Source organism: Lepidochelys kempii, chromosome 17 (genome assembly GCF_965140265.1).
Source record: "Lepidochelys kempii isolate rLepKem1 chromosome 17, rLepKem1.hap2, whole genome shotgun sequence".
Classification (NCBI taxonomy): Eukaryota; Metazoa; Chordata; order Testudines; family Cheloniidae; genus Lepidochelys; species Lepidochelys kempii.
In genome coordinates, this window is record NC_133272.1 from 3,318,652 (window position 1) to 3,340,676 (window position 22,025).

Consider the following 22,025-nt stretch of genomic DNA (forward strand, 5'->3'; position numbering starts at 1 on the left):
TTCCGGGCGGGTCACATGATCAGAGCCCGCCCCCTGGCGCCTGCGCCCCACGTCCCCTGGCACGTGACCGAGCGCCGGGCCGAGGGTCTGAGGGGGCCGGGCCGGGCATGCTGGCGGCGCTGCGCCGGGGGCCGGGCCTGCTGGCGGCTGCGGGGAGGCGCTGCTCCGGGGCGCGCCTGCCGGCCGGGAGGGGCACCGCCTGGGGAGCGGGGTCCCTGCGGGGGCGGAGCGGCCCCGGCCCCGGGGGCGTCCTGGCCGCCCTGGCAGGTGAGAGCAACGGGAGCCGGTGGTCGGGGGCGGAGGGGGTTCGGTTATGGGGGGCTGACGGGGTCAGTTACTGGGGTTTGCTGGGGGCTGGATGAACAGGAGCTGCTGGGGGGCTGGCAGGTGGGGGCCTGGCAGCGGGGGGTTATTGACGGGGGGGCTGGCAGCGGGGGGTTATTGACGGGGGGCCTGGCAGCGGGGGTTATTGACGGGGGGGCTGGCAGGTGGGGGCCTGGCAGCGGGGGGTTATTGACGGGGGGCCTGGCAGCGGGGGTTATTGACGGGGGGGCTGGCAGGTGGGGGCCTGGCAGCGGGGGGTTATTGACGGGGGGGCTGGCAGGTGGGGGCCTGGCAGCGGGGGGTTATTGACGGGGGGCCTGGCAGGTGGGGGCCTGGCAGCGGGGGGTTATTGACGGGGGGCCTGGCAGGTGGGGGCCTGGCAGCGGGGGGTTATTGACGGGGGGCCTGGCAGCGGGGGGTTATTGACGGGGGGCCTGGCAGGTGGGGGCCTGGCAGCGGGGGTTATTGACGGGGGGGCTGGCAGGTGGGGGGCTGGCAGCGGGGGGTTATTGACGGGGGGGCCTGGCAGGTGGGGGCCTGGCAGCGGGGGGTTATTGACGGGGGGCCTGGCAGGTGGGGGCCTGGCAGCGGGGGGTTATTGACGGGGGGCCTGGCAGGTGGGGGCCTGGCAGCGGGGGGTTATTGACGGGGGGGCTGGCAGCGGGGGGTTATTGACGGGGGGGCTGGCAGGGGGGGGTTATTGACGGGGGGGCTGGCAGGTGGGGGGCTGGCAGTGGGGGTTATTGACGGGGGGGCTGGCAGGTGGGGGGCTGGCAGCGGGGGGTTATTGACGGGGGGGCCTGGCAGGTGGGGGCCTGGCAGCGGGGGGTTATTGACGGGGGGCCTGGCAGGTGGGGGCCTGGCAGCGGGGGGTTATTGACGGGGGGCCTGGCAGGTGGGGGCCTGGCAGCGGGGGGTTATTGACGGGGGGGCTGGCAGCGGGGGTTATTGACGGGGGGCCTGGCAGGTGGGGGCCTGGCAGCGGGGGGTTATTGACGGGGGGCCTGGCAGGTGGGGGCCTGGCAGCGGGGGGTTATTGACGGGGGGGCTGGCAGCGGGGGGTTATTGACGGGGGGGCTGGCAGCGGGGGGTTATTGACGGGGGGCCTGGCAGCGGGGGGTTATTGACGGGGGGCCTGGCAGGTGGGGGCCTGGCAGCGGGGGTTATTGACGGGGGGGCTGGCAGGTGGGGGGCTGGCAGCGGGGGTTATTGACGGGGGGGCTGGCAGGTGGGGGGCTGGCAGCGGGGGGTTATTGACGGGGGGGCCTGGCAGGTGGGGGCCTGGCAGCGGGGGGTTATTGACGGGGGGCCTGGCAGGTGGGGGCCTGGCAGCGGGGGGTTATTGACGGGGGGCCTGGCAGGTGGGGGCCTGGCAGCGGGGGGTTATTGACGGGGGGGCTGGCAGCGGGGGGTTATTGACGGGGGGCCTGGCAGGTGGGGGCCTGGCAGCGGGGGTTATTGACGGGGGGGCTGGCAGGTGGGGGGCTGGCAGCGGGGGGGTTATTGACGGGGGGCTGGCAGCGGGGGTTATTGACGGGGGGGCTGGCAGGTGGGGGCCTGGCAGCGGGGGGTTATTGACGGGGGCCTGGCAGTGGGGGGTTATTGACGGGGGGGCTGGCAGGTGGGGGCCTGGCAGCGGGGGGTTATTGACGGGGGGGCCTGGCAGCGGGGGGTTATTGACGGGGGGGCTGGCAGGTGGGGGCCTGGCAGCGGGGGGTTATTGACGGGGGGGCCTGGCAGCGGGGGTTATTGACGGGGGGGCTGGCAGGTGGGGGCCTGGCAGCGGGGGGTTATTGACGGGGGGGCCTGGCAGCGGGGGGTTATTGACGGGGGGGCTGGCAGGTGGGGGCCTGGCAGCGGGGGGTTATTGACGGGGGGGCTGGCAGCGGGGGGTTATTGACGGGGGGCCTGGCAGCGGGGGGTTATTGACGGGGGGCCTGGCAGGTGGGGGCCTGGCAGCGGGGGGTTATTGACGGGGGGGCTGGCAGGTGGGGGCCTGGCAGCGGGGGGTTATTGACGGGGGGCTGGCAGGTGGGGGGCTGGCAGCGGGGGTTATTGACGGGGGGGCTGGCAGGTGGGGGCCTGGCAGCGGGGGGTTATTGACGGGGGGCTGGCAGCGGGGGGTTATTGACGGGGGGGCTGGCAGGTGGGGGCCTGGCAGCGGGGGGTTATTGACGGGGGGGCTGGCAGGTGGGGAGGTGGCTGTTGGAGGAGACTGGTAAGTAAGGGATTATTTGGAGTCAGGGTGGGGGGAGGCGATGTCTGGCCTGTTAGGTACAGGAGGGGAGGGCAGAGCAGAGTAGGCGGGGTGCTGACAAGGAGCTTGGGCTAGGGGCAGGAAGGTGGGGAAGGGGGCAGGACGTGAGATGGAAGTGGAGTGGAGGTGATGGGGCCAGGGCACTGCGGGATATGGGAAACCTCCTTGCATGTGGGTGCAGTGGAAATAGGGGTCTGTTACAAGTCACTGTGGGGTAGAAGTGGCACTGGGTGAGTGACTCCAAGCTGTGGAGCCAAACCTGCTCTTTGAAGGGATTCCCAAGTCCGTGCTCCCGCTGGTAACCCTATCCAGCAGCCCTGGGCAGGGAAGGACAAAGGTCTCTCAGCTGTCCAAGTTCATCCAGTCAAATGTTTCTCTTCCCAGCTTTCACCTTGTTCTCTAAAAATGCTGAGAAAGAGAAGGAGACAAAGGAAGGGGAGAGTGCAGGAACTGAAGACACCATTATATTCCTTTTGAAGAAAGCCAAGGTAACGTCACAAGGACCTAAATTACGATTAGTTGTATTCGTACAGCCCCAAGAGCTCTTGTCACAGACTAGGACCCTCAACTTGTTACCCACTTAGCTTTCTTATTAAATATACTAACTTCAATGAAATAAGCATGCTGGCTTGGTGGCGAATTGCTGGGCACTTCCACTGCAAGAGCCTAATGGGAGGCCTTTTGTGAGATGAACTCAGCACTCTCAGCCTTGCATCCTACTGATGAGCCAGTCCAGACACTTGGAGGCATGGATGGGAGGAGGGAGCCCAAGTATCAGCTAGCACTGAGGATCCCATAAGGAGAGCAGAGATGAACTGCTCTTCCCAAGTCATTGATCAGGGCAGCAGCTGGAAGTTCATGCTGTTCTGTCTCTGCTCCTGTAAGCAGCATTTGCACAGGTCTGTTCACCTGCACAGTGATGCCCTTGCTTGGCCTGCTGATACCCTGGGGTCAGCATTCCCACATACTGGGATCTCTAATCATTGTAGGTTTTCCCTTCTTTCCACTTCTAGCTCAGCATCATGAAGGGGGAGCTTGAGGAAGCAGAGCGGATTCTGCACGAAGCCGTCCGACTCTCCCATCAGTCAGACAACAAGAGAGCCATCGTCTATACCTATGACCTGGTAATACTCCCAGGAAAGCTGTGTGTGAGACAGGGGTCCTTACAGCTGCTGTGGATGTGGTCTCGGTCTCTCTGTCCCAGGCATGGGCTCAAACCTGTTCTAGCAGCCTCTGAGCTTGATAAATGTATGACTGGGATTATATGACATGGCTGGCTTGGATTGCAGGGGCCTGGACTCCCTTGCAGTCTTGTGTTTTTACATTCCTGTTACTTCCCTTGCCCTCCACTGGGCAGTAATTTCAGCAGCTGGTAACACGTGTTTGCTGGGCAGAAGTTGCAGGTTAAAAGAGGGGAAACAGCTTTGTGCAAAGCTAGCCCAAGGTCAGCAATAGCCTCACATGGGGAAGCTTTGGCATACCTGAGATCTTTTCCTGCTTCTTTTCTAGATGGCAAACCTTGCGTTCCTGAGGGGTCAGCTGGACAGCGTGAGTAAAGTCCTATCATTTGAGTCTGTGAAGAGCCCCTGTACTGTGTTTGAGATCTTCAGAGGGCTGCCTACAATGTTAAGTATTATGGCCCACAGCTGGGTTATACTAAACCAGTAGTTCTCAAACTTTTGTACTGATGACCCCTTTCACATAGCAAATGTCTGAGTGCGACCCTGCCCCCCCCATTAATTAAAAACACTTTTTTATATATTTAACACCATTATAAATGCTGGAGGCAAAGCGGGGTTTGGGGTGGAGGCTGACAGCTCACGACTCCCTAGGTAATAACCTCACGACCCCCGGAGGGGTCCCGACCCCCAGTTTGAGAACCCATGTACTAAACAATTCTGTTAAGGCCAGTTTCAGGCATAGATTGCCTATCTATCACCAGCTAAACCTGGGCGCTGGCTCTTTAATATACTTTCTCTTTTGTTTCAGGCAGAGAAGCTCTTCAAAGCAGCAATGAGCTTCTTGCTAGCTGGCGACATGAAGCAGGTAAGGGCTTCTCCCAACAGGCTTCCTGCTGGGCGTGAGGTCCCCACAGCTGCTGTAGCATTCCTTACACTACCTCTTGTTTGGGGAAGATGTGGCCTTGCTCCATTCCCTACAGTTCCTCCTATGGGGAGCTGCTGGTACTGGAGTGGCAGTGAGCTTCCCTGCCATTTAAGCAGCATCTTCTAGAGGTAGCAGTTCATTTACACCATGTATAGGGCATTATCTTGGCCTGTGTCTGGTCTCTGAGGAAGCAGTGGTTCTGCTGTAAGGGTCAAAGAGAGGAGTGATTGTGGCTGCCCCCTCTAATGTGCCTTTGACTTCTCTCCCTCCTGATAGGATGACAATGCCATCATTGAAATGTCCCTCAAGCTGGCCAGTATCTATGCTGCTCAGAACCAGTGAGTACCAGGGGGAGGCTGGAGTGCAGATTGTTAGCTCCAGGATACCAGTGGTGATTTTGGGGCAGAGGAAGCTCGCTCTTCTGATCTGGGAAGGATAAGAGGTCCTATGTTGAAGGGTTGGGGGGTTACCCATCCTACAGGGTATTCTCAACATGGAGACCTCAAAGTCAGTGACTTTCATGAGCTTCCTGTGTGTGAGTCACATATGTGGCACCTGTGTCCCAGCAGCAGGCAAGACCCAGCTGATCTGCATCATCCTCTCCAGCTAGGTCTCTGCCACTTAGATGGAAATACCTGCAGATAGCTGTAGGGACAAGTCCCATTGATCTGACAGAGAAAACCCACTGAACGCCTTTGGGCTCAATTTCTGTGTTTACAGATGTAGTTGGTGGCTGTCTGGTTTGACAGCGCGGTAGGGGAGTGCTCTGTCTGTAGGCCAGGGGCAGCAGCAGGGCACACTCCATACCCTGTGGGCAAGAGAGAGGCTACTTCTCCAGAGCTGTCAGAACCCTGGGCCTGTTTGCTGAGGTGACCAAGAACCAGGCCAACAGAATGGGAGGTGAGGGAAGGGTCACAGCAGGAAGCAACTGACCCCCAGGGTAATGGTAATGTGGCTGTCTCCCAGAAATGCCCAGTGTGTGGTGGTAGTGAGCTAACGCTGCCCTGGCGGTGTGGGAGGAGTGGCCTGGATTTGCTGAGCTCTGACCTTCGCCCTTTATTGTGCAGACACAAGCTGGCTCTTGCTGGCTACGAGTTCTGCATCCTGACCCTGGATGAAAAGATAGCCAAATACAAGGACTTGCCTGAGGATGTTCTCCCAGGTAGGAAGCTCCTGGGCTTTTGCTGTTGTCAGTGTGGCTTTCTGCCTCTCTAGGGATCTTCCTGTGTTGCCATTGGCATCTCTCCTGCCTCTTACAGCCCCTTCCTCCCGTTCCCTCACTGGCTTCTCCTTTCGTGAGCTGCATTCAAGCTCTGTGTCCTTCCCTTCCTGTACTTACATCTGTCCTCCTTTCCTCCACCACCCTGTCACCTGTGCACTCCCACCCCCAGTCTCCCTGTGTCTGCTCTGTCTCTAATGCTTCACGCTGGCTCTGTGCCCATGGAGCCCTTAATCTATTTTACTGCCCAGCTGTCCTGCCATTTGTCACAGCCATACCCACTACCTGTGCCTCACCCTCTGCATTTGCCATTAAGCTAGGTGGGGCAGGGCAGAGATCTTGTCTCAGGAGTGTGCAGGTGTTGCTCTGGCAATATTACTCAATGCTGATCCTTTGACAATGCTTGCACAGGTGTTGGTAAAAATCCCCTGGGGGTGCTGTCTAGTTTCCATTCCTGAGAGAAGAGGGTAGTGCTTTGATCCATCTCTTTTCCTGCTCACAGCAGAGGAAAGAGCCAACACGTATCTCCTGCTTGGTCTGTGCCTGGACTCGTACGGTCGCTACCTCCTGGCCAACAAACAGCTGCCTCGGGCCCAAAGAATGTATGAGAGGGCACTTCAGATCTCCAAGGAGGTCCAGGGAGAGACCCATCCCCAGGTGAGTGGGAACTGATGGCTGGACTCAGAATGGCACTTGCTGGAGCAGCAGCTATGTGCTCATGTCCCTGCATGGGGTCAAGAGTAAACATGTGCCAGTGCCCAGGGAGGGGAGGACTGAGCTAGATCTGTCCTGGTCTGCCAGCATTGAACCCTCTGTTACTATTGCACTGACCCGTTCATCTATTGGGAGATGTTATGAGATCCTCTCCTTTGTGCTGCTTGGCACTGGTGTGCCAGAACAGGCTAAGCTGGATATTCAGCCTTCCATAGCTGTAGGTCAAGACAGGACCCTGTATCTGCATTGCCATTGGTTAAGTTCTAAAAGCAAAAATCCTCCTCCTCCTCCCCCAGCTCTAAGACTTCCTCTCCCTGTCCTGGTGCAGACTGTGGTACTGATGAATGACTTAGCAACTGTGCTGGATGCCCAGGGGCTCTATGATGAGGCATATACACATGGGAAGAGGGCATCTGAATTGGCAAGGCAGACTGAGCACCCTGAGGAGCACATGGTGCTGAATAACCTTGCAGGAATTCTGATGCACAAAGGTAAGTATTGACACCTAGCCAAAGCAGCTTAATCAGGAAAGGTGATTTCTTTGCTCATAACTCTCCTGGCTGCAGTAAGGGAGCAAGGCCTGGGCTGTGGCAGTGAACATGGGACAGGGACTTCAGCACCCTGTATCACTACTCTCCTTCCCATTCAGTGCAATAGCTCTGGCTTGTCTTTGGCAATGGTCTATGCTGCCTTCAAATTTTAACCTGTCAAGGTGAAGATGCCTGTACTGATCGATTGCATTGCAGCGGGGGTGTGTGTGTGAGAAAGGGAGTTAGTGCCTTGGAGGCAGGTGACTTTAAATTGAGGAGTTGAATTCTTACCCACCACTCCTTGACAGCCACTAATTGCCTCACTACCCCCACCCACCCCACTCTCTATTGGGCATTGGCTGTAGTGGTAATTGCCAGAGAACACTGCAGCAGTAATATCCCAGGCCTGAGATTTCAAGCTAGGGGTAGCTGTGTTGGGCTGGCTGCAGCAGGTGCTCCATCCCTCATACAGTTGGTTCCATGGGTTGAAGATTGTGCAACCCTAGAGCAAGATTCATCTCTAACCCTTAAATTCTGGAGCCCAGACATGGCCGCTGCCCTGCCTGCACACACTGAGTAGCTCCAACCAGCAAAGCACAAAAAGCCCTTGGTAAAGCTCGTGTGTCTTACGGCTGCCAACCAAGACTGAATCATTGGGTTCTAGGCTGGCAGGAGGGAGGGGACTCTCCCCACCCCCTTCATCCTCAGATCTTGCCTGGGACAGGCCAGGTGAGCTGCTGGTCCTGTTAGTGACAGCTGCTCATGCACAGAAAGCATGATGACAGGGAAGGGAATGAGACAGACCTGGCCTTTATTTTCTAGATGAACAATTTTCAACCCTGAACTAAACCCTACTCCTCCCTGGTTTGTGCCTGACTGTTCCAAGCAGCACTTTAAGTGTAATCACTCAGAGGGGCTGGGTGTAACATTCACCTAACCTTCTTCCTCCACTAAATGCAGAAGACTTTCTGCAAGCAAAACAGGTGTACAAAAAAGCCCTGAAACAGGCAGAGCTGAAAGGAGACACTGCATCCAGGCAGCACATCCAGGAGGAACTAGCAGAGCTGGCCAGGAGGAGAAAGCACTCAAACTGAACATATGATGCACAAATGAGGGAGGCTTGAAGTATCTTGGACTGAATGAACTGCTGAAGGCAAGGTGGTGGATTACACAGAGCACAGGAAGACTGGGACCTGTTGCCATTTTCAGTGGGAACTAAAATAGGTAACGATAGGTTCAGTACTGAGTAAGTACAAGGGGGTGGGAGGAAGGAGGTACTGCTCTTGATGGCTTTGACAAACTCAAAATAAAGCTTTGATGGAATTGTGGGAGACTGAAGGCTCATTAGTCCCTTGCACTGTGAACACTGAACTGTATTTGAATTACCAAGTTTAAATGTTAGCCTCTGCTTTAATCTGTGGTCTGTGGCTACTATGGGAAGTGGATTCACTTGAAGTGTTGACCAGTGCCTTTTAAATATTACAACAATCATGGGAGCTCCTGCTGAATGCCTCAGCTGAAACAGTAAAATTATCACTAGTGCTGTCTCACTTTCCCTTTGTCCTGCTAGTGCACCACGAGGGGCCACACCACCATGCAGAGACACAGAGAAGGAAGGAGAGCAGAGGATGGTAGTAAAAAGCAGTTTCATTTAGCTTTTAAGGGAAAAGGGATGGAATTAATACAGGCTGAACCTGCTTTTTTTTTTCTTCCAACTGCAGGGAAGCAATCAACAGCTAGACTGCTGGGAGAGGCTACTGTAGAGAAGGATTACCAAGTGGGTAGGGTATAAACCCTGGGATTCTTAAGTCAAGCAGGTACTGCTATAGAGGGGGGTAGTCTGGAACCCATATGGTATCCCCCTTCTCCTAGCCATGTGACTGTTACAGTAAATGAACCAGCTGCAGGAACCAATTCAAGCAGGGCCTGAGGAACAGAAGTATGCAGTGGCTTTCCTGTAGTCTCTCCCACCCTAGCCCCACTGAAACGATTAAAAAAAACAAAACCAGAAAGTTGTGGAACAAACATTGTGCCACCATTGCATTGTTCACAGGGCTTCTGTTATAGTACTTTCTCTTGTCTGTGTACAGTGCAAGGGCAGGTGGAGAGAGACTGGCACAGGCTTAGTCCACAGGGGCTTGCACAATAGGATCCATTCACAGTTGACCTTTAGGTACTGTGAATCACGTTTAGGATTGTCATTAACTTAGTCTGGTTCAGTTCCCCTCTATAAAATGGAAATGAGAGCCCTTTTGAAAGACTTGGCAGATCTCAGTTTCCATTTTTGAAAGGTGCTATCTGTACTGGAGAACAGATCTGTGTCTCCTCTAGCCTAGACCACAGTAAGTATCCACAAATTCACCCTTTGTGAGGGAAAGATTGTTCTGTGGTCCCAAGACCAGTCATTTGTTTGTTCAGAAATCAGATCTCCTTTGCCCAGGGTGCACTTACTAAGCCAGACCCAATTAACTGCTTGTTAAAGAGCTTCCTTCCAAAGTGTAAATTTCAGGTTACAAAACTCAATTATTGGCTGTTGCTAAACACCCAAAGATTCCTGCTGCAAGAGGAAGTTGTTCTGCTCAAAAGCAATGGCAGGAGTACCTCCCCAACCTAGAGCACTGTACTTAGTACTGATGGGCAGGTGGTGGGGTGTAACACAAATAGCTTTTGAACAGTTTAGAGCAAGCCTACTGATGAGGGAAGGCTATAATAAAGATTGTTATAGCAATCCCAAGGACTGTTAAAGAAAGTAATTCTGCCTACTTAAGTAGTGTCAGACAAGTGGAGCTAGCTTTGGGGTTTTCAGTAAGTAGAGTGGGTAAGAGGTTTGTTTACCATCATATTCAAAAGCACACCTAGGTGAGATGTGCACACCTGAACATTGTTACTGTTCAGATTACTTACACTAGTGTTGGGCAGCAGATCAGTTAATCTTCAGTGCATTCAGCTTTAGTCCTCTCTAGACTGTGTAGCTTGGCCTCCTAGCAGGCATGCATAAACTCTTAGGCCAGTTTAGTGAATAGTGGGGCTAGGGGCCTGATTTCTAAGCTTAGGCTTCCAATATTATGAGTGCAGGTTTGTCTCCCCCATGAATTGCTAAGGAAAGAAAACACACAACAATTACAGGCTCAGGTGTGCTCACAGAGAATGAAGGACTAAATAGCCTATGCATTTTATATCACATTCACTGTCATATGAGCATGCAGTTACCAGATGTGTGTTTTTGGCTACATGGACATCTACTTCCTAGAACTGTAATGGTCTAGTCTAGTGTTGTAATCTGAGATTACTTGAATTTCAGTGCCCTAGGAGGGTGCTTCAGCTATTTCTGTAGAGTGTTGTCTGTCATTCTCATCAACACAGCTTGATGCTGCAAAACAAGAGGGACACAGAGAAAGAGGAAATGGATCCCCTTTATTGATTGGTCTGAATCTAGAAGTCATTGTCTACTGAAGACATTTTGTGGAAAAAAATTGAATTTTAGCATGACACATGGGTTTTTTCAAGTCTTAAATGTTTTCATATCAGAATCACTGAACATACCAAGATGAAAACATTGAGAAAACGCTGATCAGAAATCAACAGTTACAAATTTGTAGTAAACTACTTTTGTAAACAATGATTTACAGACACCTTCCTGTTTGAATCAGACCAGGTGTAATTCCATATTCAAAGGCTACTGGAATTTAAAATAATGCTTAGGCTCTGGGTGTTATCAAAAATTAAAACTTAGGGAACAACCCTAAAAAAATTGCTTCACAATAAGAAAAACGAAATTAGATGGGTAAATGCCACTCTTATCCTATGCCTGTGAGGGTTATTCCTCAAAGGAGAGGCTGCTTGACTACCCTTATTTAGTTAGGATACCTTGCAGCAGCAATAAAGAGAACACACAGATTTCCCTCCTTTATGTAAATTAGGCTAAAGAACAGATGTTCATACAGTACAATTAGCTACAGGCTTTGCAGGTACAAGCCTCTATTTCAAACATACTATGGTTTTCATTACACTGAGGACAGGAGAAAAGAACTACTTTGGAATAGCACTCCATTTTTCACTTTCCCAAATTTAAATTCACAACATGGGGAGACCAACTTATAGCAGTGTGTCCTTGAAGATGAGTTAAGAAAATAAAGGAAAGTTAAAATCAGGGGGATAGGAATTCCAAACACAGTTGTTCACTTTACACCTGACATGCTTCAGGGTTTTCACGTTTTCAGGAAGTCTAAAGATTTTAACACTTCCAACCAATTTTAACTCTGCAGGATACAGCATTTAAAGACACCAGCAAAGCAAATCTGCAATCCTTACACCTCATGAGGTTTCCAAGACAGTTTGCAAACTAGCAAAGAGGAGTCAAATCTCTTGTTGCTTTCTCTTTCCTACAGTTGGGGCAACCTGGGGCTCTCTTCAATGAACACCATCACACTTTAAAAGATTTACAGCACAAAGGGTTCTGTACCTCTTCCCATTTGTTAACTACAGGCAAAGGGCATCACAGACCTATAAAACACAGCACTTGCATGGACTCCAAGTTACAGCTAAAACAAATTTTTATACCTTCCAGACATAAGGAATTGCAAATACAGGTCTAAAATTAAACCTTTTTCAGTAGGCTGAAAGATCGTGATAAGTTTGACACCCTCTTCCTGAGACAAATGCTGAACATGGTCTTGTTTCCAATTGCTGAAGGGTCACATGCTGCTTAAATGTTTCATTTAATATTTGACTTTACCACCCACTCATTCAATAGTTTTCTCTTCATATCAATACTTGTCTCCTTGTACCCCAGAGCACTTAAACTCATGGTCCTGGGGCCAGTGCAACCATATAAAAGTGAAACATGGCAAACAGATTTCAGCTGACACAGTGGCCATACTAATCAGATGCATGTATACATGTCCTACATGTATATTACTACAGTAGAGGCCTCCAATTCCAGCAGGCACTGACAGATGAATGATTAAAAAGACCCTCTTCTAGTACCATAAGCAATTTTTTTTTTAGAGAGAGAGTCTCTCTATCAAGTAAAGTTTAGGGGTTGGTTCAATATAAAAAATTAGGTTTACATGCAAATCATTTTTCTTACTGGACTAGGTTTTAAAATGCACGTTAAAAGACGTTTCAAAATTAGAATGAAGTAAGCAATAATCACAGTATCTTTTTCAAACTGGCTGTCAGAGCCCAGAAAGTTGACTCTTATGTTCCTTGATTACAAAGCTCAGAAGTAGCTTTATTTTATTTTATTTTTTTAAACTAGAGCAGTGGATATATTTTTCTTGATGGACCCAACAACCCACCCAGAGCCTTTGTTCAGTTAAGCAATCTGCTGTGATTTATATGGATATATATGGTAGTAAAATTTGTTTAAAATAGTAGCCTTTTTCAGCTGCATACAATGCAGAAACTGAAAACCTTAAAATAGTCTTTTGGGGCACAGTTAAATTACCAGTGTGCATAACAGTGAGGTATGACTCCAGAAGCTGCTTAGTTGGTTTTTTTTGTTTTGTTATTGTTTTTTCTTTTTAAACTGAACCATAACATACCCATGCAATAATATTTCTGCAGTGTTGCTAAATAAAACTGACTGCACTGAAAATTTACAATGTGGCAGAAATTTAAAAATCAAAGAAATATAATCTTACCCCAGCAGACCTGACTATGTTAATGTACAGAATTTGTTAAGGGGTCAGTCTTAAAAATCAACATTTTCACAAGAGCTTGAACACCACTGTGTCTACGGAAAAATTAGATTGAAGCACACCACCAGTAAGAGGTGGCATTGCATTAACGGGCAATGATGCTTTGTTGGTTGGGAGAGTAAGGTATGAAGAGTACTCTACACTTGAGAAAATGCTTTAAAAAAAATTACAAAATGACCCCCAAGGTTTATGCAATGATTTGAACGTAAGTACACCAGAGACTATAGCAAGGGAAAAAACACTGCAAAAAGGACTCTCTATTTACAGAAGAATGATTTAAAGACATTATGGTTTTCTTTACAAATAAATGTAGAACAGGAATAGTCCACTTCTTAAAAAGTCTTTACATATTTATCTTTAGTACGTCAACCCTCCTTGATCATGATCCTCCTACACATGGTCTGTGCAGACGGAATCTTTTCGATTTACTCTAATAGCTCCCCATTATTTCTTCATGTGTGGCCCTTGCTCTCTTGGGAAGTCCCTTTGGGCATAAGTCAAAAATAGAGTTTTTTCGACCCACAAATAAAAAAAACCTCTGCATAGTTCAGTCATCACTGTCAGACAGAGTCTCGTATTGTGCTGAAAGCAGTGGTGCAGGCTCTCGCTCCCATATCCTGTTCTGTTGGTGAGTGGCTGCTTGGCTCATGGATGGTGGGGCACACGCAATGGACGTTGGTGGTGTACTGCTAAGCATCCGCATCGTCAAGGGGTTGTAAGGAAACTGAGTTGATCCTAAGTAAAAAAAGTTTAGCTCAAATAAGACAGGCATCACTCCAACCAGATCTTCAAGACTTAACTTTGTTTTGTTAACCAATATTGTGAGGTTCATATGCCAAAGAAACGTGGTGAATGGACACGTGACAGATCAGAGGTCAACACTAGTGTTTTCCACCAACATTCCAGAATCTAATAATTTTAACACCAGACCCCTGAGAAAGGGAAAGTTAAATTTACTCCCTAAAATTCCCATTAGTTTAAAACAGCCAAGATCACATGCAATTTGTTTACATGGAGGCCAACTCTTGATTACCATCATCTTAGTTTACGTGTACAGCTTTAACTCAGAACATTGCAGTAAACAAAACAAGTCATTCACCACATTTCTTTGGCATACGAACCTCACAATATTGGTTTTATAGTACACTGGGTTTCAGTTTCAGGGATTAGAGTGATCCTTCAAGCTCTGTGGATCAAAAATTTCCCCAAAACACTGATGCCTCTCACTGTACAGTGAAGAGTTAGTTGCAAGGATCAGATTGAAAACAGAAAAAAAATACTTCCTAAGTTAAAAAATAATTTCACTCATCTCAGGTGACTCAGCTGCTGATAAAGAATATTACAATTTTTGAGAGGACTAATTAAACCACTTGTGGTGTGAATGATCTACTTTGGTGTTAAAAATGCCTGGTAGAACATTCTCTTCCCTTGTAAAGAGATGGTTTGCTACTCTGCACGTATCTGATTCAAAAAGATCCCTGTTTAATGAATCTGGATACTGTGATCCATTTTAAGTGGTCCATACACTTAAAATGGGTCTTTCCACATCTAACCTTACCATACGATTCCAGTTCTAGTTCTCTTATTTTTTAGTAGTATTTCTGGCAACATTTCTCACCTGTTGAAGAAGGCCTGTCTTCCCAGGCCCACACTGGAGTCTGCCTGTGGTAATCTCCTTCTGAATGTACAGATGAGACAGAGGAAGGTCTTTCAGTTCCTAAGTATCCCTGCCCAGGAATAGGAGATTTAGACTTCCTACTATTAGACTTGCCAATTAACTTCTGCTTGCCAACTCCCCCTCCTGAAAATGGAAGTCACAGTAAATAGATTATTACAAAAATACAATTTAGACTCAATAATAAATTTATAACCAAACTGCCATATAGCAAGCTAAGTTGTATAAAGAGATTAATTACAGCAAATCAAATCTGGATTTCTTCACTTGGAGAGTTACCTTTAACCCTCCGGTGGTAGCAGCCTATAGCTTCTGTTTGCTGTTCATGCACCATTGCTGAGAAATCCCCAGAGCCCTGCGTGGATACAAAATTTATATCCATGGATATAAAAAGGTATCTGCAGAGCTGCAGGTCTTTACCAGGAACCGCAGCAACGAAAGCAGCAGTATATCAGGCCGCCGCTCCCAGAAGCCGGCCCCCCGTGCTGGCAGGTCCTCTGGCGTGGCTCTACTGCCCCCAGCTCTGCCCGCTGAGGTGAGCACCAGGCTCACTGGCAGCTGTCCCTGGTCACACTAGTGTGTACAAGTGGCTCGCATGCTCCCAGACAGGTTCTGCAGACTGCTGCATGGAAGGGACTCCTGTCTGGGAGTGTGCAAGCCGCTTGCACGCACTAGCGCAACCAGGGACAGCTGCCGGTGAGCCTGGTGCTCGTCTCAGCGGGCGGGGCTGTGGATGGTACAGCCACACCAGAGGAGCTGCCAGCACAGGACGCTGACTCCTGGGACTGGTGGCCCAACATGCTGCTGCTGTTACGGTTCCCGATAGAGACCTGCAGCTCTGTGGATACAGATTTATATCTCTGGATATACATTTTGTATCTGCACAGGGCTCTAGAAATCCACACTCCTATCACCAAAGGGTTAATTCTTCAGTGGAGAGGCCATGTAATGCATTTCCTTTGTTTTGAAGAGACAGGTTACTTTCACCTAATGCTAGCTACAGTTACCATGCATTAGTCAGCCATTTTGCAAAGGTTTGTGTACACTCTTTAGAGGTGCTGTTCCAGGTAGGCATCTTTCTATACCACAATGCTATGCAGGTGCACCACCCCACCCATTCCATCCTTGCCTATCATAGTCCCCATGTTTTCATTAAAGGAAACACTGGCTAAGACTCTGGAGTACCAGCACTGCTTCTTTGAACTGGAGGGGACACCGCTGAAGAATGAGGCACCTGTCCCCAACCCAAGGGGTGAACATGTCGCCTCTATAGCACTGTCAGGGAGCATGGATTTCTCAGTTTTCATGATTTCAAGCTCTCTTAACTACTTCAATTACACCCCACAATTACTACCCGTCTCAAGGCCTTGCAATTCTGAGGACCTGTAAGATGATTTCTCACCTGAATTGGGTGATGGATTAGCTTCCTCTCTACGGGCCTCGCTATTAGCTGAGACTGCAGGGTTGGAACTACCAGGTGCTATCCCCATAGGCTGGGACATTACAACTCCATGATCCTCCCCTTTGTCATCAAAGTTGCCCATCAGTGCCTTCCTAATAATGTCTTCCAGACCCAGATTACTGGCAGGATCTGCGAAGGAATGACCCCTAGAACTGACTGCACCTGGGAGAAGAAGAAATTGTGAGGGGAAGGATGGGAGGGGACGACAAAATACACCTCAAAAGAATTATAACAAAGTGACAAGGGAGAAGATTTTAAAGGGACAAAGGAAGAAGAAAAAAAACAAAAAACAAAGATGAGCAGTTTATGCAAAGCTTCATGCACCAAGCAGCTCACAATGGCTACAATTTAGACATGCCAGCACCAAAATTAAAGAGCCATGTTAATTATGTCAGACTGCCCTTTGGACGAGGACAAGATACTTACATGTGTATTAAAAATTAAGAGCCAAGGCAGTTAAGGATGCCAATTCTGACAGAATATTAATCAAACTGACAATCATTAAAATATGTTGGTCATAAAAGGAGGAGACCCAGAAAACAGGATTTCTCTCATGATGAAACATACAAATTCTATGTTGCGACAATTATTTTACAAGTGAAATACTAAATAAAGAACACTGGGCAAATATTGATCTTCACAACCTCTCCCCCCTCATCAAAGGAAATCATTATTTTAAAGATAGGGAAACGGAGGTAGAGTGGTAGGGTGATTTGCCCGAAGTCAGAGAGGGAGTTTGTGGCACAGCTTGGATTACTACCTCTGATTGCCTCTAGAAGTGACAAGTTATGAACTACACAGTGATTAGGCAGGCGACTGGAAGTGTTTAATAGTTACTAATGAACGAGGAGTACTTTAGGACAATTTCTTACTTGATGTGAAGTTACCCGAACTTAATGTAAATACAGCAAATACTTTAATAGCAGCAAAGTTTCTTCCTTCTATTTAAAAAGTTTATGATAATTCAGAAAATAAATTTAGCTATGAACTGTTTTAGTAGAGAACTCTGTTGCAAGTGTTCACAATTTTGTTTAAATGAGATGCTAAGGAAAAGATATTTGCACGATTATAACATCAGTGCAAGAAAATTACAAGCCAAACTATAGTACAAATTAAATTTCTGCCTTAAATTGCACTTTAGACATACATTCAAATTTCCTTTTATATTCATTTTGCTTTTCCTTAGTCTACTGAAACCGGAATTTCCACATTTAGGGCTCTACTGGCTTATTTCTGCATTCGCGCACCCCACCCCTTCTTATTTCGGAGTTTCCCAATGCGCCTATTAAAAAGTATTACACTCAGCAAATTCTGTTACAAGATACGTTTCAGGAAGATTTACCTGAGGTAGTGACTGCTGGCAAATTAAATATTTCAGTTCCTGGCTGAGCAGTTGCTGCAATTAAAACACAACATTAAAGTTTGTTTTATATTACTGGTAAGCACTACACGTGTACTGATGTGTGTGTGTATTTGAAGAGTCTTCTCTCATTAATCTGCAATTTTATCTGCTTTCACTTCACCTTTGGGTTTTAGTGCTGTGAATGTGCATCACAGGTTGCTCAGTAAAGTAAAACTATGTGTAGAGGTTCATCTTTAATGTTGGTCCAGAAACACAATCTCAGACAATCTGTCTGTTAGCTTTCCCTTAAAAATACTCTTTCAGACCCTTGAAGGTTTTCCTGGTCTCAGAGGTCTTTAAAATGTTTTTGCCTTTTTTTTTTTTTTTTTTTTTTTTTTAAAGCGGCTATGTTTATTTCCCTGGTTGAATACACATTTTGGTGAATGTATCATATGAATTTTGATACCACATATGTATTTACTTATGACCATTTAGAACTACTTTGAAATGGCTGGAAAAAATTAATTCAAAATTATTGGATTTATAACACCAACATTATGTAATATCTTTACTGATCTGCAATGGCAGATTGACCTGATACTGACATGTAGCGAACAGATAATCAGCTAATGACAGGGGTGGACACTATATTTGCGTTCTAAAAGTCCAGATGAAAGTTTAGCTGAAATGCACCAAAGCAGGATCTATCACACATGCCCAGCTGGGACTATTAAAAGACAATGACAATGTTTACCACACTTATTTACACATTCCTGGTACTTAATGTTCTCACAGAATGAGACAACATTGGCTTGACATGGGTCTAACACCACAAATAATGCCAGCATCACTGACCCTACTTATGTAAATAAGAGATTTTTGTGAATTTGGGTGTCCTTGCTTTTACATCAGTTTTAAGAAAAGCAACATTTATAAGATATTCCAAAACAACGAGGTAGATTTCTGTGAAACAGAAATTATCCTCTTGCTCACTGCAACATATTCCACTTTTAGCAAACAGATGTGCTCTAATCACGAGCATTAAGAGGTTAGGAGCCAAATTAAATTCTCTTTACGGCTAACTGAAATCCCCATTTTGCTGGAATACGTTCATTCAGGGAAGTACAACATGGTGTTAATAGCATGTTTCACCGTGTTGATATCTGTTTCCTAAACTATATACAACTTATTTGTGATTTAGAGGTTATCGTACTGACACCCATAATTACAAGAGCAAACAACAACAAAAAGGAGTCTTTGAAGCCCTCTGGCAGCATGACACCTCTTCAGTAGAATACATGTAAGGAAGCTTATGTTTACATATCTTATACATCAAATGGAAAACCCAATAAATCATACATTGATAAGAGTGCAGGTTTTTGCCCAATGTTTTGTGGCTCCAAAATAAAACGCTTGCCCTTAGTTTACAGAATATGTTTTCCTCTCTCAAACCAAATATTAACCTTGTAATTGTAAAATAAACTCCTACATACATAAATACGAGAGCAATACATATATATGGCAAAACTTCAAGTGTTTGGTAGTAATTTTTTTAAACATAACATTAAATAAAAAAAAAAGTGTATTTGAAACAAGACTGGGTTAGGCTTTGCATTATTGCCATCCAAAGATACACTATGTTAGAAAAGGCAATGAGAAAGTGAAGTCCCACTTACCCATGTCAGAGTCACTTCCACCAGAGGAGTTCAACTTACGAAATATCTCCTGTTTCTTGGACTTCACCATTGGAGAGGTGTTTTCAAGCTTGGTGAAAAATGAAGGCAGGTAACTTATACTCCCCGGAGAGCGAGAGTCAGTCCTGCTGAGACCAACATGTGTCAAAGATGAACTACACATCAACATGCATTGCTTTAAAAACCTTCCCATCACTTCTAAACTCTGGCATGAGTTTACACCAGGGGCCCAAATTCAACATATTTTATAACCCCCCATAAGTAATTTTATGCAGAATAGATCTATACACTCAACTCAACTAGATCTATACACTCAACTATTGTCTCCATTACCTTAGGGTCACCCAAACTTTGCCCAAGTGAGTGCCAGACTGATGACTTGCCAAGCATAATCACTACCACCACCTCAATGCATTTGATTGGTATATCTTAAAGCAATTGACAATGGAGGTAAGTATCAATATTTCTATTATACAGAGAATCTGAAGCATGAAGTGGTTAAGTGACACGCACAAGGTCAGTGCCAGAGTCAGGAACAGAACCCAAGGCTCCTGACTCTTAGTCCTGTGCCTTAGCCACTCAACCATATTGCCTCTGAAAGTTAAGAGGAGATTCAATTTTCATCACTCTGGGGCCTAAACCAGTTGATTCTTTTAAAGCACATTAGTTGCAATGAGAAACCCAAAGATTGTATTATGATAGGTGGTTTGCACATATGGAGTCTTTCACCCATGCCTCTCCAAGCGCTTTACATAGTGAATTTCAACATCTCTGGGAAGTAGGTAGGTACACACCCATCTGCAAACAGGGTAGACAGAGAGTGGCTAAATGATTTGCCCACAGTAGCAGAATCAGGAACAGAATTTATGAGTCTTGACTCCTACTACACTGCTCTTGCCATTAGACAATACTGCCTCACTTCAGAGATTAGAGCTGCTGCTGACCACTCAGAGATACAAGTTAAGATATAGTAAGTTCAGTTTTTAGACATACCTTTGTTCAGCAGGCTCAGTTCTTTGGGAAAGCAATATAATATTGTCTTGTTTCTCATGTACAACTGGGACCTGAGGCGGTGAGATTGGCTCATAGGGTTCTGAAGAGACATGACTTCTCTCTGGGGACTTCCCAGGTCTAAATTTTTAATACAAAAAAGAGGTACTCTTCAAATGTGTAACCAGCACAGTTAAAAACAAACTCCAGTAACCAATGATCGAGACTATATTGCTTATATATCATCTAAGTCTATGGTATCCCTTGGGATAAAAGATATTACAGAAACAAGACTTCAGACTATCCACATAAATTATTAATTTCTATGAGCGCTACGTATTTATGTATCTTCCTTCCCTCAAAGCTTGGAGATCAAGTGCAGATAAATCTAGTATAAATGTGGAGATGGCTATAATCTACAATGCAGCACCAGTCAGTATTTATCATTTTCCTTACTACACTGTTAGAAAGTTAAGCCATATATTCCTTCAATTTGTTGAAGAAAGTAGACCAAAAATTTAAGTTGCCTTTGGACAGCTAAGAAAGGCTGAAGGATAAACCTACTTCAAATCAATTAAGCCTAATCCACCGTTAATTTTTATTGGCTACTTATACAGGCATTGGTTGAATTTACAGTTAAACCAAAAAAGCCACCACTTCACCTTGCTCTGGATTTGTCAGAGAGATTTTCAGGAGACACTCTGGCACTTGGCCGTTGATGGTGAACAGACTGTGACTCGGGGCTGTAGCGGTTTGAAGCCTTTGCCCGAGTAGGGGTAGAAGCTGAAGCAGGGGCCGAGTTCTGGAATGTACTAGTCGGAGGCTGCAGGGATGCCTGTGAGGCTGCTTGGTTTCTAGCAAAGTCTTGTGTAATAATTTGCTGTTTGGGGGCAAAAAACAAACAAAAAGAGTGGTCAAAAATCTGGCCTACATTCTCTCATTTTAGGAACAAATGCAACTGGCATCACACACACCAAACACGATACAATCTGAACTTCAGTCATGTGATATGTAACATGCCATGGTTTCACTACCAATATCGTAACCTATTATAACTCTCAAATAAAATGTAGCATTTCAATGTTTTGAAAATATAAAATCAATCCCAAAGTTACTTGCAAAATTAACCTACACAGATATGGTCAGCAAGTGTGATCAGACGATGGGTCCTAGGTACATGTCCGATCCCTTCTGCCTGAGAGGAAGGCAGTGGAGGCTGCTGGGGAGAAGGAGATTCCTGTTGTGTCCTATATCGGTGAACTGGACCTTCATACTGCCTGTTGGGATCACCTAGTTTCCAAAAAAGCATATCACTCTAATAAGACATTTCTGAAGTTTAAGCTTTGAGAGTTTTTTGAATATAAGTAGATATATGAAACATTTCTGCATGAAATTTTAAGTAGCTTGTCTAATACAGCTTTCTTTCCTTAGTATTTAGACCAGTGGGACGCATCCACACAATATAGCGGCCCACGGGTTGAGAACCTCTGATTTAGACCATTTGATTCAAACAGGCAACAGAAAGTTAAGTACTAGTCTACAACAGCACTGCATCCATATTTTTGGACTGATTTAATTTCACCGTACTTCTTTGACAGCAAACTGAGCTGACGTAACTTGCACCTCAGTCTCTTTCACCAAAATGTAAGTGTGTGCACCAACAACCAATACAGTGAGATTTTAATTATTTTTTTATAACAGAGCATTTTTTCAGTTAATTCTAAATCAGAGCATATGACAATAAAAAGCAGCACAGTTGAGTGCAGTGGTGTTCAACCTTTTTTCATTTGCAGTCCCCTAAAAAATTTCAGATGGAGGCGCAGACCTCTCTGGAAATCTTACACATAGTCTGCGGACCCCCAGGGGTCCATGGAGCACAGCTTGAAAACCACTGTTCTATGGTAATGACAACCTTTCACGGACCCCTAAGACATAGTCTGCAGACCTCCAGGTGTTCGCAGACTAGAGACTGAAAAACACAGGTCTAGAAATCAGGAATTCTCAAATTCT

At 46.9% G+C, this 22,025-nt stretch overlaps 2 protein-coding genes across 18 annotated transcripts in view; one reads left to right on the forward strand and one right to left on the reverse strand.

Moving 5' to 3' along the window:
* The first annotated feature begins 31 nt into the window (after positions 1 to 31).
* On the forward strand, positions 32 to 10,244 carry TTC19 (tetratricopeptide repeat domain 19). Of its 3 annotated transcripts, none has more exons than XR_012155464.1 (11): positions 32 to 267; positions 2,966 to 3,069; positions 3,595 to 3,705; positions 4,091 to 4,129; positions 4,571 to 4,627; positions 4,964 to 5,025; positions 5,755 to 5,849; positions 6,409 to 6,563; positions 6,949 to 7,111; positions 8,111 to 8,374; positions 8,872 to 10,244. XR_012155464.1 is itself a non-coding variant. In XM_073315892.1 (10 exons), the coding sequence occupies exons 1-10, from the start codon at positions 108 to 110 to the stop codon at positions 8,242 to 8,244; spliced, it is 1,080 nt and encodes a 359-aa protein (XP_073171993.1). In that variant the 5' UTR covers positions 32 to 107; the 3' UTR covers positions 8,245 to 8,476. The 3 variants fall into 3 exon arrangements, 1 of the variants encoding a protein (XP_073171993.1); XR_012155463.1 differs by lacking the exon at positions 8,872 to 10,244 and adding an exon at positions 8,721 to 8,824; XM_073315892.1 differs by lacking the exon at positions 8,872 to 10,244 and having other exon boundaries at positions 8,111 to 8,476.
* A 799-nt stretch (positions 10,245 to 11,043) lies between these two features.
* NCOR1 (nuclear receptor corepressor 1) overlaps positions 11,044 to 22,025 on the reverse strand; it is a 114,902-nt gene continuing 103,920 nt past the window's right edge. For 10 of the 15 annotated variants that reach the window (XM_073315885.1, XM_073315883.1, XM_073315882.1 and 7 more), the window contains 8 exons: positions 21,148 to 21,305; positions 20,678 to 20,895; positions 20,019 to 20,156; positions 19,008 to 19,153; positions 17,332 to 17,385; positions 15,930 to 16,151; positions 14,471 to 14,653; positions 11,044 to 13,587 (listed from right to left, as the gene is read on the reverse strand). In XM_073315885.1, the coding sequence (XP_073171986.1) occupies positions 13,400 to 13,587; positions 14,471 to 14,653; positions 15,930 to 16,151; positions 17,332 to 17,385; positions 19,008 to 19,153; positions 20,019 to 20,156; positions 20,678 to 20,895; positions 21,148 to 21,305 (1,307 nt within the window). In that variant the 3' untranslated portion in view covers positions 11,044 to 13,399. The remainder of the gene's footprint in view (positions 13,588 to 14,470; positions 14,654 to 15,929; positions 16,152 to 17,331; positions 17,386 to 19,007; positions 19,154 to 20,018; positions 20,157 to 20,677; positions 20,896 to 21,147; positions 21,306 to 22,025) is intronic. The other 5 variants (XM_073315879.1, XM_073315876.1, XM_073315891.1 and 2 more) reach the window with 1 other exon arrangement.